At 39.7% G+C, this 14,732-nt stretch overlaps 1 protein-coding gene across 1 annotated transcript in view; it reads left to right on the forward strand.

Moving 5' to 3' along the window:
• The first annotated feature begins 5,061 nt into the window (after positions 1-5,061).
• The window catches only part of LOC124867406 (carbohydrate sulfotransferase 8-like), a 262,199-nt gene continuing 252,528 nt past the window's right edge, over positions 5,062-14,732 (forward strand). Inside the window, exon 1 of the mRNA XM_047363832.1 lies at positions 5,062-5,738. Coding sequence (XP_047219788.1) covers positions 5,713-5,738 — 26 coding nt within the window. The 5' untranslated portion in view covers positions 5,062-5,712. The remainder of the gene's footprint in view (positions 5,739-14,732) is intronic.

A 14,732-nucleotide genomic window follows, 5' to 3' on the forward strand; every position in this document is an offset into this window, starting at 1 on the left:
TGGGGGAATCCTGGATGTGTTCTGGCCACTGTAATTCATTAAATTGTTGCTCATGCCCATTTATCAATATCAATCAAGGGGCAGTTGGGCCAAAAGAGCAATTTAGAGAACTGCAGAAATATGCCATTGCTGAGTCTGTGATAAGTTTGAGGGGATTATATAAGGATATATTGAACCTTGGGCTACAGATTGTATGATGGTGTAATTAATAATTTACTACTTTAAAATCCATACTTTTCTAAGCAGCGAAGGTACTGTTAATATGCGAGAGCTTATTTGTAAACAAAAAAGAGAACTTTTTATAATGATCACCATAAATGACAGTATGAAACTTCCAGTAACCTGCTATAAGATAAGGAAAACATATCTTTCACCATGATAACAGTGATTTTCTGTGTGTATAATGGCATCTGTTTGCTGCAGGCAGACTTCAGATCCCAACACTATTGATTATGAACAACACCAGATGCCAGAGTTGGATGAGCGATGAGCAGTGAGAGGATGAAACTGATGAGAGAGCCACAAGGTGGTTGTTTGTCTTTTGGCAAGAGAATTGAGTCAAAACTCACAACCTTCAAAATCCATCACCTCCTGGCCATCCTGCAGAAAACAGGTTTATTAAAGCACATAAGAAAGGCTGACACTTTTTATCCCAACATGCCTTAAAAAGACAACGCCTGCTTTTGTTGCTTAGTCACTGTCACTGAAATGAAAACTTAACAGGTTGTGAGTCGATCGTTGCCATGCAAGTATATCTTAATAGACTGGAATATCATCCATCTATCCATTGCCTATCTTCAGCGGCCAGTGGGCAGAGCCTCTCCTTAGTTAGGTAAGACGCTTCTGACATTGCCTGTGGTTCTGGATTTCTGTAACAAAAATAAGGGAATAGTCAGAGGACATGTCCTGGATATGTCTGTGCATGATGGTTCTCTGACTACTTCTAAATCCTCTCAAGGCTACAGTTATCCATGTTGCTTGGGCTCCTTTTGCTTTCATAGATTTCCTTCCACTCAACCTTTCATTAAAATATACAGGACTATGTGAACCATAAGCTTTTTCTGCATTGACCTTTTTTGGTTTAGGCTTATTAAGCTGTATGCCAGTAACTCTGTTAGATAATATTTAAGAGCCTTCCCCATGATTGTGTAGACAATAACATAACATTTCTGTATTAAAACCACTTGTTACGGTCCTTTGTAACATTCAAATTTTCTAGTTAACTGAATTTGGGGTTTTCAATTGCTACAGTCATGTTCAACAAATTTGATAATTTGTTTCGATGAGGCTCGTTTGTCAGATTAACACCTTTTTTGAAAATAACCTTTGAGCAGGTATTAAACATACTTTTCAATAAGACTGGTCTGATCATAAATGTTGTGTTTTCATTAGCTGTAAGCAGGAAATCTTGATAATTAGCAAAAAAAAAAAAAAAAAAAAAGAAAAATGGGGTTGAATTAAGTTACTGAAATAAAGGAACTTTTCTAAAATATTCTATTTTTTTTTAACAGGTCTCTATAGGCCACAGTCATTAAAATTGACAAAAATAAACATTTGATATATTGCACTTTCTCTCTAAGCAATCTGAGTTTTTTGTTTTGAAATAAATTACAAAAATAATTTGTTTTTTCTATTAAATCTTTTTTTTCAGAGATGCACCTGTCTCAAGAATATCTGTTTGGTTATTCTTGAATGTTTTGATTTCCTTTCTAGTCTTAGTTAAGCTGGTCACAGAATGCTCTTATTAGGAAAAAATATAATTTGTGAATAACATCTTGTAAAAACCAAAATCAAAATCCATACATTTACATGTATAAAAGCCTCATGGAAAACAACAGGCCTGACTGAGCATTTTTCTGTATTTTCCAGTCAGGTCTGAAGACACCACACGCAGTGAAAAGCACACAGTCCCAGCAGAGACATGCAGCAGCTGCTGGGATGGTGCTTCTCAGATCTTCAAGACTAGGGAATGTTCTGCCCCACTTACACGCTGAAGCTTTGTGAATTAAAAAAACAAAAAGAGGTTTCACCATGAAGCCATGCCTTTGTTGCTGAGGATAGCAAAGCCTTTTCTGTGGGTCTCCATTGCTTTTCTTGGACTTGCACCCCGACTGCCTGCAGGTCAATCAAGCTTAGAAAAGAAATTTCTTTGCTACCCAGCACCAGCAGAGGGAGGTGTGCTCAAGTCAAGAAAAGCAAGAGAAGGTGTCAGCCATGCCTGCTGAAGCTTCTCAAAAACCACACCCTGATGTAAATCATGGAATAACAAAACCAGGCTGATATGTAACATTTACTTAAAGATAAGGGTTTGATGCCTGAACTTACAACATATCACAGATATGTTGTAGATAGACTTTGAAAGCTTGTTACATAAGAAGATGAAATTCTGCTCTATTTCCAGATATAACAATTTAAAAAGGCATTTGATCTCCTGATACTGTATACATCAGTAGGTTATTTTAAAGAAAAGTAATAAGCATGTCTGGTTCTTTAAGATCTGTTATGCCTGTTTTGAAATGAGATTTTTAGTTGTTATAAGAAAACTGAAAAACATATTTCAACTAGAGACAAATAAGCAGTCCATGTCATCTAATACTTACATTTTAATAATAAAAAAGAAAGCCTTCATAAAAATAATCTTAGACAATTAATGCACATTCTGTCTTTTGATATCCATCCCTCAGGCCATTTTTCTCTTTTCATTAAAGCTTTATTTTTTGCTCCCAATGATGCATTCTTCTGGGCAAATGACTGGGGAAAATGTTTTAGCTCGAATCAGTGCCAAGTGATATAGCTCATTGTGTGAGCTTTTTCTCCTTTTCAAGGCTGATGAATGTTCATTCCAACATAATTTGCCAAAGCAAACGTGCTTTGATCTCATCACAGTGGAAAGATTGACAGGACCTCAAATCACGACAGTCATGTTCAAATCAATGGTACACTCCACAAAAGCATTTGAATGTGTGAGGGAGCTGCTGGGCCTGCACAGCAAACAGGTAGACTCTCACCCATGAACCAGTATCCCACCTGCCCAAAGCAATCTAAGATCCCTCTGAAAAAAATGCCCTCACAATGATGCTGTAGTTTTATTAGAACGTCCAGATCCAATAAGCTATTTAACTTATGTAATACATTTAGTTTAGTTTCTTATAGGTTTGGTGAACAGTTAATCAATATGCACCCACATACATTTGCTAACTAACAAACCCAATTGTAATTATGTTGGCCTTTACTGACTCTGAGTGTGGACACAATTACGGAGGCTGAACACCAGTTTAACAGTTTATTTGTAATATGTACAAAGCAACGTTGAATACGGAATGGAGCGGCCTGATGGATCTGGACAGGCACTGAGGAGGAGAGATGTTATTGTTTGTTGGGTGGAGGTTATGGAAAGTATGTAAGATAGGAGCATGGTCAGCTTACTGGTGGTGGAGATGATGGTTCGTTGAAGGAGGTAAGTCTTTCCCACAGCAGCCGAGTTTGGTAGGAGAAGTGGCCTCGGTGATTTACAGTGTTCTTTCCTTGTGATACCTGAATTGTTGTGCTTCAGCACCTGGTGTTGGAGGGTGGACAGGCAGGTGAGCAAAGTTATGGTGCTTCCACAGGGTGATTTTAGAGATGCAGGGCTGGAGATAGGAGTAGAAGCGAGACTCATGGCTGGAGAGGCAGGGAGTTGTTCCAGTAACTTGCTTGAGCAAGACACAGAGCAGGCCTATGGAATTCAGGACACGGTCACCAGAATGATCAGATCTGCAAGGCAAGATAAGAAACTCTGTTAGAGCAGGTCTAAGGAACAAGCATAGAACTGCAGACCACAGCCAGGTCACCACACTGGTAGAAACAACGAGCTGATGCTTCCCTCCAGGTTCCTGCTCTTTAAGAAGCCCCATCTGATGGGCTCAATTAGAGGCACCTGCGCAGTTGCACCTGTCCGTCGCTCCCTGTAGGAAGAGAGAAACACAGCACAGACACAAAAACCTGCACACAGCCACTGGGTGTGTCATCAATACTGTGTAAATTCAGGTTTTCATATACCTATTGTTACCAGCCTTTGGTCTCTGCTTCTACTCAGATTTGGTAGGCTAGAACAATAAATTTAGTGTAAGTGAGTAAAATACTGTAGTTCTCTCTTTGCCAGATACAGGGGCAAGAATAAATCCGCATAGTATTTTTTATTTGTGAGTTTAAGAAAGAACACTCCAAAGACGATAGACCTGTCCAGGGTGTACCTCACCCCTCGCCCAATGCCCAAAGGATGTTTTGATCTTAAGAAGTTCAAGAATATGTGACAAATAAAACTTCTTGACATCTACCAGTCTAGCTTTGGAATGCAAGCACACCTCAGTGAGAGCCATTATCAACAAATGGAGAAAATATGGAATAGTGGTGTATCTTCCCAGGAATGGCTGGCATACCACAATTATTTTATCCAGGAAGTCACAAAACAACTGCGAACAACATGAGACCTGCAGTTATGCGTCCATTGAAGTAGAATTAAAACAATTTTGCCAAGAAGAATTTTCCACAGTGATATAAGAAAAACTACTTGCCAATTATTAAAAATACTTTACACGTCACAAAACAACAAGCAGTTTTTAGGTTTAGGGGAAGATACGCTTTTTTTCATTATATACTACTTTTTGTATTTACTTTGGTTATCTTTGTCTGATATTACATGTTGTTTGATGTGATGATTTGATACTTAGTATAAGATATGATATGATAAGGTACAATATTGTCCGTTGAATGTACATTTTTACGTCACACCTAAACGTGACAAAAGTAAAAACAGGCGAAATTGTTTTTCATGCCACTGTAAATTAATGAAATTGGAAATTTGGATCTGAAGTTTGTTTATATTTAAATGTTGTCACCCAGCGATTCTTTATGTCTAGCTACGCCCCTGTCTGAAAGTCATCAACCATTAATCATAATAAACCGACTTCATAATAATCTAGTAACAATGGACTTTTCTGTCTTATCTCTGATAAACATGAGGCAGTTAAGTTATTGCAGTCCGCAAAACATTTAACTCTCACAGAACGCCATTTTTCTGTCATTGGACATAATGCCTATAGAAACATTAATAAAACGCGGAGCCCCCTTCCGTATTAGAAGAGCCTTTATTGAACTCAGATTAGAAGACACTCCTCCTGCTCCCGCTGCTCCGCTCCTCCACAGCCAGTCGTTGCGCGGGAGGAAATTCGCAACTACCATGTTTTTTATCAGCCTCTCCATCGTCGTGAAGACAAAGAGGAGCTCCGCAAAAGTGAAGATGGGCTGCCATCAGTAGCGGGAGAAGCTGCTCCTGTAAAGTCACTTCTTTCTGCAAGCGTCCACGCCCGGAGGCGAGACAGGAGGCGCCGGTCCTCGGAGACTCTCCGTGGCTTGGGATGCGAAGAGATGTGAGAGTAAAAAGAGCGAGCCGGGGATTGTGATTGGCCGCGCTTATTCTGAAAGCAACTGAGGAGCATTGGGCGAGGCATGTTTGCTCCCGTTAGAGAATTGACGGGGAGACATCAAACTTGGACAAGACGTGTTTCGACGCGTTCGCAGCTGCATCAGGCGGTGTAGGTAAACTTGTACCATCTCCCACCCCACAAAGACCCAAAGAGGAGGACGCGCTTTCCGTGGTGCTGAAACGGGAGGGCTTGGCTGATCAACTAGTGAAGCAGGGGAGTAAACGGTGTCACTTTGTTTCCCAGCGTCATGGTTGATGTTGGAGCTTTGATTAGGTGAGTCCAGTAATATGCTGTGGAATGTAGTGAAACGGGAATGAGCAGTTTATAGGGCTGATATGTTGTGTTAGAGCAAATATAACCCAAAACCATCAGCTCTCCAGTGTCTGTCCTTGGTTGTCTTTTATTCAAGTTCTATCTTATGGATCGCCAAAGTTTCTCTCTTAAATACTTCTACACCTATTCACCCACAGATAAATAGTTTTTGAGGCGTGCCATTTTTATGTATTTTTTTTTTTTTTTTACGTAGACTTAAGAGGAAAAACTTAAATGTAGAATATAACTATTTTTCAATTCTTCAGATTTTTAAACAGCAGCAATTCTAGTTAAATAGTAGAGTACACTGAGAGTTAATGAGTAGGTTTATTGGCAAACTTAAAATGTTATATTTGTTGCATGCATCACTGCTGCTTGAAGAACATTATATAAAGCTATGTTTTTTTTATTTGGATTGATGAAGGAGGAAGCCTAGTGCTTTGTTGGACCCTGCGACCTGAAAACTTCATGCTGCTCACATCCACCTGGCACAACGTTTTGTGTCTTATCGTTTCCAACTTGCAGACCCCTTCTTCTTTATCTTTAGTTTTTTATTTTTTTATTTTATCTTATTGCTTTATTGAGATGACGTTGAGTGATTTGTTCTACAGTTACTAATTAGAGATGCACCAATCAGTCAGGGTAAGGAGGTCGGATTTTTTTTTATTTTTTATTGTCTCCGTGCTTGGTAGGTCAAACACTGAGAATCAGGATTTTATTTTATTTTTTTTACCTTATTCATCAAATATATGAAAGCTAAAAGCTTCCACAATCTCTAAACCCATCATCCAATAGGATGTGATTTGATGCACTTTTTTGAGGTAAAAAAAAGGACATATAATTTGATACTAGGGATATATAGGGACATATACTTTCATATATACTAGGGATATATACTTTGATACATAAATATTGATTTCTTAATCTTTTGTGTTGGATTTAAGAGTATAACCTATTAAAGAAAAAATATTACCTTTATTCTCTTTTATGTGCTATAGCCCTTAGGGAAAAAAGATCAAAATCATAAAATCATCAACACGTACTGTTAACCCTAGAGAAGATGCCTCTCTTCTCTTCGAGGCATCACATTATGCTGACCTCTTAGAAATCTGATGCTCAAGGTCTGTTTTACTCCCTATCTCTGTAATGTAAACTACTTTCTCATTTTGTGAGGGGTTATAAAAAGTCTGTTTTTCCCTGTTTACAGCAGGACGGGCAGACTGAGACACTGGTTTGGTTGTATCCTCTGTCCGTTCTCAATTCTTGCAGGAATTTAATAAATGTGCCACATTGATTCTAACTGATCTCCTTAAGTGAGTTAATTGAGGTGCATTTTGTTTTTTTCCATTAACAGTTATAAACAGCATGAAAGTACAAAAACTAAAAATTGGAAGCAATAAGAATAAACACACACACACATACACACACACACACACACACACACACACACACAAAGTGAAATTCATAAAAAGGACTTAAGAGCAGTAACCAAAAGAGCAAACAGTAGTGAACAGTTCAGATAGTGCAAACGAAAACCATAGGATGTAGTGTAGATGATATCTGAATGTACATAAATTATACTTGTCCACAAAATATCCAGAGTACTTACCGACAGTTTTGTGTGTTGTGTATAGTTTCTACATATATCAAGTGCAGTAAAATTTTTCTTTTCTGCGCAGACGAGAGCTGTAGTTCAGTGATGGCAAATGGAATACATCATTTTTTATAGTTTGTTTTGGCAGCAGACTTGAAATAAGTTATTTATACCATTTGGTGACTGCTATTTGACTCATGTTTTGTGACCAAAAATATTCCTATACAAGCTGATGTGTCTTTGTTTTTCATGTAATGTAGAAAAAGTGCAGCATTCTTTCAGCCAGCAACAGGTGCTTGAGGGCAGCATTGTCTTACTTTTGCTCCATACAGCCAGAGAAAACTAACAGATTTTAGCAGTTCTGAAACCATAGCATAATATACAGTTAAAACTAGATACGAACACGGAGTAAAAAGACACATTACCTTTTTCTCTCTGTCTCACATTATATTACACTAAACTTGGTGTTAGGTCAGTTAGGATTAAATTTTTTTACTAAATGTGAGAAAAATATGAGAAAACTAATATTTTATGGCGATCTGAAGTTTACACACATTCCCTTAGTACAATTGCCTTAAAACTGTGAGATGGGGGGCAAACATTTAAGATTTTACAAGCATTTTACAACACTCAGTTTCCATGGGACTGAGATTGTGGCTTTGTGATATTCATTCTAAAACACTGACATTGTTGTCCTTAGGCCACTTTAAGCCACTGTAACTGTTTGGTTTGTTTGTTTGGGCTCATTGTCCATTTGGGAGATCCATCCAAGCTTTTACTCTTAAAATGTTTGTTGAATTTTCCCACCTATTATTCTATGTTCATAATGCCATCTATTTTGTGAAATGCACCAGTCCCTCCTGCACCACTACACCCCCACAACATGATGCTGCCACACCATACTTGAATGTTAGGATGATGTATCCAGGCTTGCAAGTTTACCTCTTTTTCTTCTAAATGTAACTATGGTCATCATAACAGAGTACTTAAAATTTAGTTCTATCAGACGACTTAAAACAAATCCAAAATAAAGGTCTGTGTCTCTAAGTGGATTTGTAAACTGTAAGAAGGCTTTTGCTTCTTGTTTGTGGAGTAATGGCACATTTTGCCTCTCAGGCTATATAGTACATGACTTCTTTCTCTGTGCATAATGACACTCTCTTACCAGCTTCAACCTGCATCTTCACAAGGTCTGTTGCTTTTGTCCTTGGGATTGAAAAACACATTCACTCCAAAGCACATTCATTTCTAGGACACACAGCTCTTCTTCCTTCTGAACAGTATGGTTGGTAGATTTTTCTGTTGTATTCATACTTGCATATCATTGCTTGAATCTACTTGTGGAAGTCCAAAATACTGGTCCTGTTATCTTGACTTATTTCTTTTTTTATACATTTTCGCTAGATGTCACTCAAGGCAGAACTTTTTTTAGGTGTTGCCTTCAAATAAATCAACAGCTAATCAGAAGCTTACCAAGCCATAACAACATATTCTAGGCTTTCTCTGATTGTTTACAGGGAAAGGAATCAAAGAAAAATGTCTAAAAATGTTATCTTTTTCATTAGTCTGAAATTCTGGAAATTTTAGTACTTTTAAACAAGAGTTAATTTCTAAGACATTCCCTTCCAGGTATTGTATCCTGCGTTCTTTTGCATTACTGATTTGCTTTACTGTTTCAGTTGTTTGGGGAAAGTCTCTCCAAAGCTTTAAACTGCAGGAGACAAATTCTCACTAATAACTTCATTCCAGCAGGTATTTTTTTAAGTTACATAGAAGAAAATAAAACAATGAAAATTGTTTTATTCATATTATATATGGTTTCTGCTTAATTGTATGTTGATTCATTGGATGAGTTCCAGTATTCTACCTTAAACCCACCAAATAGTCAAATCTATGCAGTTGAATGATGTATTATTCCCTAACAGTTGCATGAAGAGGGCATGTCACAATCTAGTGACATGCCCTCTTCTTGGAAGGACAAATAATCAACATGATCATAAACAGAGAAGAAACTGCTAATACAGCTGCCCAGCAGCTTTAATCAATTACTGTGCCATCGTCATCACAGTTGAAATCAGAGTGCAGGTGTCATCAAAGCAGAATGAGGCTCCTTTGAGGAGGGAAATGCAGGACTCAATGACTTCACTCAGCTAGGTCACCGGACGCACAGCAGAGCTTTGACGCGTACAAATTGGGCTTGAAGATGGTGTGTCTATCCCTGGGAGGCTTGGCTGCTGGCAGAAGACCAGCAGAGTGGGGACAGTGCACTCCAGATGGCCTAGAAAGGCCAAAGGAAGAGGGCTGTCCAAGCCCAGCTGGGAGTCCGGGAAGCTGGACGGCCAGTACCGATTGCTCGCGTGTGCACGTGGATGTGGGAGGGAGAAAGGATGAGAGAAGCGGGAAAGAAAATGGAGAAAGAGAAGAGAGTGTGAGCATGTTCAGGGAGTCACGGGGCAGGAAGAAAATATGAGAGTGAATTATACAGGCTCCTCTGTGCGGGCTCCAATGCATGGAAGTAGTGCTAGGAAAAGTGTGGGAGGAGGAAGAAATGGAAGAGAAGATGAAGGGCAGCTTGTGCAAATGTGTGCGTGGATTCTGAAAGAAGCAACAGGAAAGTAAAGAGTCAAAGACAAAGAATAAAAATGAGAAATAAACAGGCATGTGTGAGTGTCTGTGTGGGAGGGAGAGAAAGAAAACTGGAAAAACAGCCCTGTGTGCATCTGTCTGCTGGTGTGTTTTTGAACAAAACACAGGAATAAAACTGAAAAATGTGTGAAAAAGGAGTAAAATCAAATAAGTAGGGAGCTGAAAACGGATGTCCTAGGATATAAAGGGGTTGGACAATGAAACTGAAACACCAAGTAGCACAAGTATTGGGCCAAGGGAATGCCATGATATGGCAGCCCAAACCATCACTGATCCACCCCCATGCTTCACTCTGGGCATGCAACAGTCTGGGTGGTACGCTTCTTTGGGGCTTCTCCATACCGTAACTCTCCCGGATGTGGGGAAAACAGTAAAGGTGGACTCATCAGAGAACAATACATGTTTCACATTGTCCACAGCCCAAGATTTGTGCTCCTTGCACCATTGAAACTGACGTTTGGCATTGGCATGAGTGACCAAAGGTTTTGGCTATAGCAGCCCGGCCGTGTATATTGACCCTGTGGAGCTCCCGACGGACAGTTCTGGTGGAAACAGGAGAGTTGAGGTGCATATTTAATTCTGCTGTGATTTGGGCAGCCGTGGTTTTATGTTTTTTGGATACAATCCGGGTTAGCACTCGAACATCCCTTTCAGACAGCTTCCTCTTGCGTCCACAGTTAATCCTGTTGGATGTAGTTCGTCCTTCTTGGTGGTATGCTGACATTACCCTGGATACCGTGGCTCTTGATACATCACAAAGACTTGCTGTCTTGGTCACAGATGCGCCAGCAAGACATGCACCAACAATTTGTCCTCTTTTGAACTCTGGTATGTCACCCATAATGTTGTGTGCATTTCAATATTTTGAGCAAAACTGTGCTCTAACCCTGCTAATTGAACCTTCACACTCTGCTCTTACTGGTACAATGTGCAATCAATGAAGACTGGTTACCAGGCTGGTCCAATTTAGCCATGAAACCTCCCACACTAAAATGACAGGTGCTTCAGTTTCATTGTCCAACCCCTTTACTTAATAGTTGTGTTGGCATAGGTGTGACCTGCTGTGATTGCACTCATGCAAAGTATACATACAACATTAGGCCTTATTTAGGACCTTACTAACCTCTTTTCATGCACTTTCTTTGGTTCTGGAGTTATATGCAGTCATCACTCTGATGTGAAAGACATGTTGCATGTGGGAGACTTTTTTTTCTTGCTTATTTTTTATTAGGTTTTTTTTTTGCTGTTTGGTTTCTTTTTGAGTGGTCTAAAGTAAAGCCACCTGAAAGCGAACGGAGAACACACAGGCTTCACACAGATAAAGTTGCCTCACTGTTACCATTTGGGAAGTCACTAGAGAGCGGGCGGGGGAGAAAGGACTCTCTTTGCATTCTGCCACATCTGCTCTGTGATGGAATGAAGCATGATCTGCGCTTTGATCACAATGAATTATTCCTGTGCCTGGCTATAAATATGGTCTGTCTATGTTGCCAAGTCCCCCCCCCCAAACACTTTCAACTAGGAATCAGTGCTTGTCTCTCAGTAGCTCTCCCCATGAGCGTGTCACTGCAAGTGTACTGCAGCCTTGGTTTCCTTTCTCACAGTGGGAGAACCACAACCCCTATTTCAAAGAAAATGTTAAATTCACCTGAATTTTGGTGTTACATTGGTAAAAACATTCAAATTAAGAAATCCAAAGAATGTTTAGTTTCCCTTTAAAAGGAACTAAATCACCAAATCAAAATTTATCTTGGATTTCTTATGTGCATCATTTGTGTGTGTGTGTGTGTGTGTGTGTGTGTGTGTGTGTGTGCGTGTGTGTGTGTGTGTGTGTGTGTGTGTGTGTGTGTGTTTGTTTGTGTATGTGTGTGAGTGAGATGCCCTGGAAGGAGACCAGATCAATAAACGGTCTGCACATGTTGTTCACCCAGTGGCATTTTTATTGAGAGTTTATTGCTCAGCATCAAAACACATTAGCCATGCAACATAGCAACATGTGTTGCTGTGTTTTATAGGTAATATGTTTTTGAAGTTGAGGAATTGCCAATTAAGGTAGCAAATCAGCAAGGGCCTTTGCAGGCTGCTAAATAAGATCTCAACTGAAATTTGATGTGTGGCAAGTTTTAATGTTAACAGTACTGTTCAAACATTATTCTTAGTTAGTGTATTTTGCCTCAAAGGAGTCAAAGTTTCCTTTAATCTTTCAAAAATGGCCTTGAGCAAAATTTCTGATTTACCTTGTAATAAAAAAAGTCCTGGGTTTGAATCTCGGCAAGGCCCGTTCTCCATGGATTTTGCATGTTCTCCCTGTGCATGCAGGAGTTCTCTCCAGGTACTCCCACAATCAAAAAAGCATGCATGTAATGTGATTGGTTTCTTTAAATTCTCAAAATTAGGAGCATGTGTGTATGCATGGTTATTTGTCCCAGATGTTTCTGTGCTGCCATGGACTGGTGACCTGTCCGGGGTGAACCTCCCTTTCGCTCAATGACCCCTGGCACCAGTCCTGATGCACCCCTGATGAGGAAAAAACAGGTATAGAGTGAATGTTTGTTAATTAACTTATACCTATGAAATAAAATAAAGCATTGTAGTGAAACATTTTTACTGTTTTAAACAATTGTTTTATTTAAAGGCTCAAAACTTCAAAACAGTCTTGCAAAAATATTAAGTTATTCAAGCTTCATTTTGTTACTTTACAACCCCAAACGGCGGTGTGTTTCAGTAGAATTTTAGGTAAAAGACCATCAGAAAGTAGAGTATAATTGTGAAACAGAAGAATGAATAATAATAAATGATTTTAAAAGTTTTTTTTTACAAATGAAAAGTATGGCATGCATATTATTTTCAACCCCCTTCACTGTGATGGACCTAAATACAATTAATCGCCTTGTGAAGTCACCTAATCAGCAAATAGAGTTCACCTGCGTGGAATTTCTTAGTATAAATCAAGTTGTTCTGTGAAGGCCTAAGCTCATTTCAGCCGCTTGTATCCGTGATCTCGTTCTTTCGGTCATGACCCAAAGTTCATGCCCATAGGTGAGGGTAGGAACGTAGACCGACCGGTAAATTGAGAGCTTTGCTTTTCGGCTCAGCTCTCTCTTCACCACAATGGACCGGCACAGCGCCCCCATTACTGTGGCAGCTGCACCGATCCGTCTGTCGATCTCCCGCTCCATTCTTCCCTCACTCGTGAACAAGACCCCGAGATACTTAAACTCCTCCACTTGAGGCAGGAACTCCCCTCCAACCTGAAGAGGACAAGCCACCATTTTCCGGTCGAGTACCATGGCCTCGGACTTGGAGGAGCTGATCCTCATCCCAGCCGCTTCACACTCGGCTGCGAACCGCCACAGCGCATGCTGTAGGTCTTGGCTAGAGGGGGCCAGCAGGACCACGTCATCCGCAAAAAGAAGAGACGAAATCCACTGGTCCCCAAACCAGACCCCCTCCGGCCCTTGGCTGCGTCTAGAAATCCTGTCCATAAAAGTTATGAACAGGACCGGCGACAAAGGGCAGCCCTGCCGGAGTCCAACATGCACTGGGAACAGGTCCGACTTAGTGCCGGCAATGCGGACCAAACTCCTGCTCCGCTCGTACTGGGACCGGATGGCCCCTAATAAAGGGCCCCCGATTCCATACTCCTGGAGCACCCCCCACAGGGCATCACGAGGGACACAGTCGAATGCCTTCTCCAGGTCCACAAAACACATGTGAACCGGTTGGGCAAACTCCCATGAACCCTCGAGTACCCTGTAGAGGGTATCTCTACAGATAAAATATTGTTTTAATAAAATAATATTTCAAAGAATGATCTGCTGAATAAAACCAACCTTCTGGATGACTAATTCTCAACGTTGTCTCAGTAGCTGCCTTTATTTATTGAAATAATATTTAAAGAAATATTATTAATGAAATAGTAAAATATTTAGGGAGGTATTTTGGAAAAGAGCCAACACTTTCTGGAGACATGGGGCTTAATGGTGTTTACTTAGTAATCAAATTTAGTAAAATATTGTTAGGAAAATATTATTTACTGGATTGAAAACTAACAACCTTTCTGGGTAAATTGTCAGGATGTGACATTTTGGACTTTGTTTTGGGTTTTTGTTTACTTTAGCTAGAAGTTTTTGGTTTGTATTCATGTTTGGGTATTTTGTTTTCCTGGCTGTTCTGGTTTACTTCTCCCTCCCAGTGTGTTCTCCTCTCACCCTTGTTCTCTTAGTGTTGCTTCCCTATTTACTTAGAATGGTTTCTTTATTATTACTATAGTTCTCTGGTTCCTTAGCTTTGCTCTCGTCTTATATTCATGTTTTGGTATTGGTTCCTTTGCACTCTTATTTTATTTTCTGTTTGTTACTTCTAGTCATTGGTTTTCCTCTTTTAGTTGTTAATTACTCAGTTTTTGTCCCCTTTACCTTCATTGTCCCTTTTAGCTCTGTTTCCTCTAGTTTATCTTTATTCTCCAGTACCTCCTTTATAGGTTAGCTTTAGTTACTGTTTACTTTTATAGTCAGGGTTTCTTTATGGTTTCTTTTTGCTATGTCCTTAGATCTTAGGTTGTTGTGTTACTTCCAGTTCTCAGTTTCCTTTCATTCATGTTTATTCTTGATTCTGTTTTATCTTGGTCTATAGTTTTCGTTTAGGTCTGTTTCACTGTTTTGTTAATTAGTCCCTTTCTTCATGTCTTAGTCTTATTAGGTTCACCTGCTCCC

The sequence above is a fragment of the Girardinichthys multiradiatus genome, chromosome 4 (genome assembly GCF_021462225.1).
Source record: "Girardinichthys multiradiatus isolate DD_20200921_A chromosome 4, DD_fGirMul_XY1, whole genome shotgun sequence".
Taxonomy (NCBI): Eukaryota; Metazoa; Chordata; class Actinopteri; order Cyprinodontiformes; family Goodeidae; genus Girardinichthys; species Girardinichthys multiradiatus.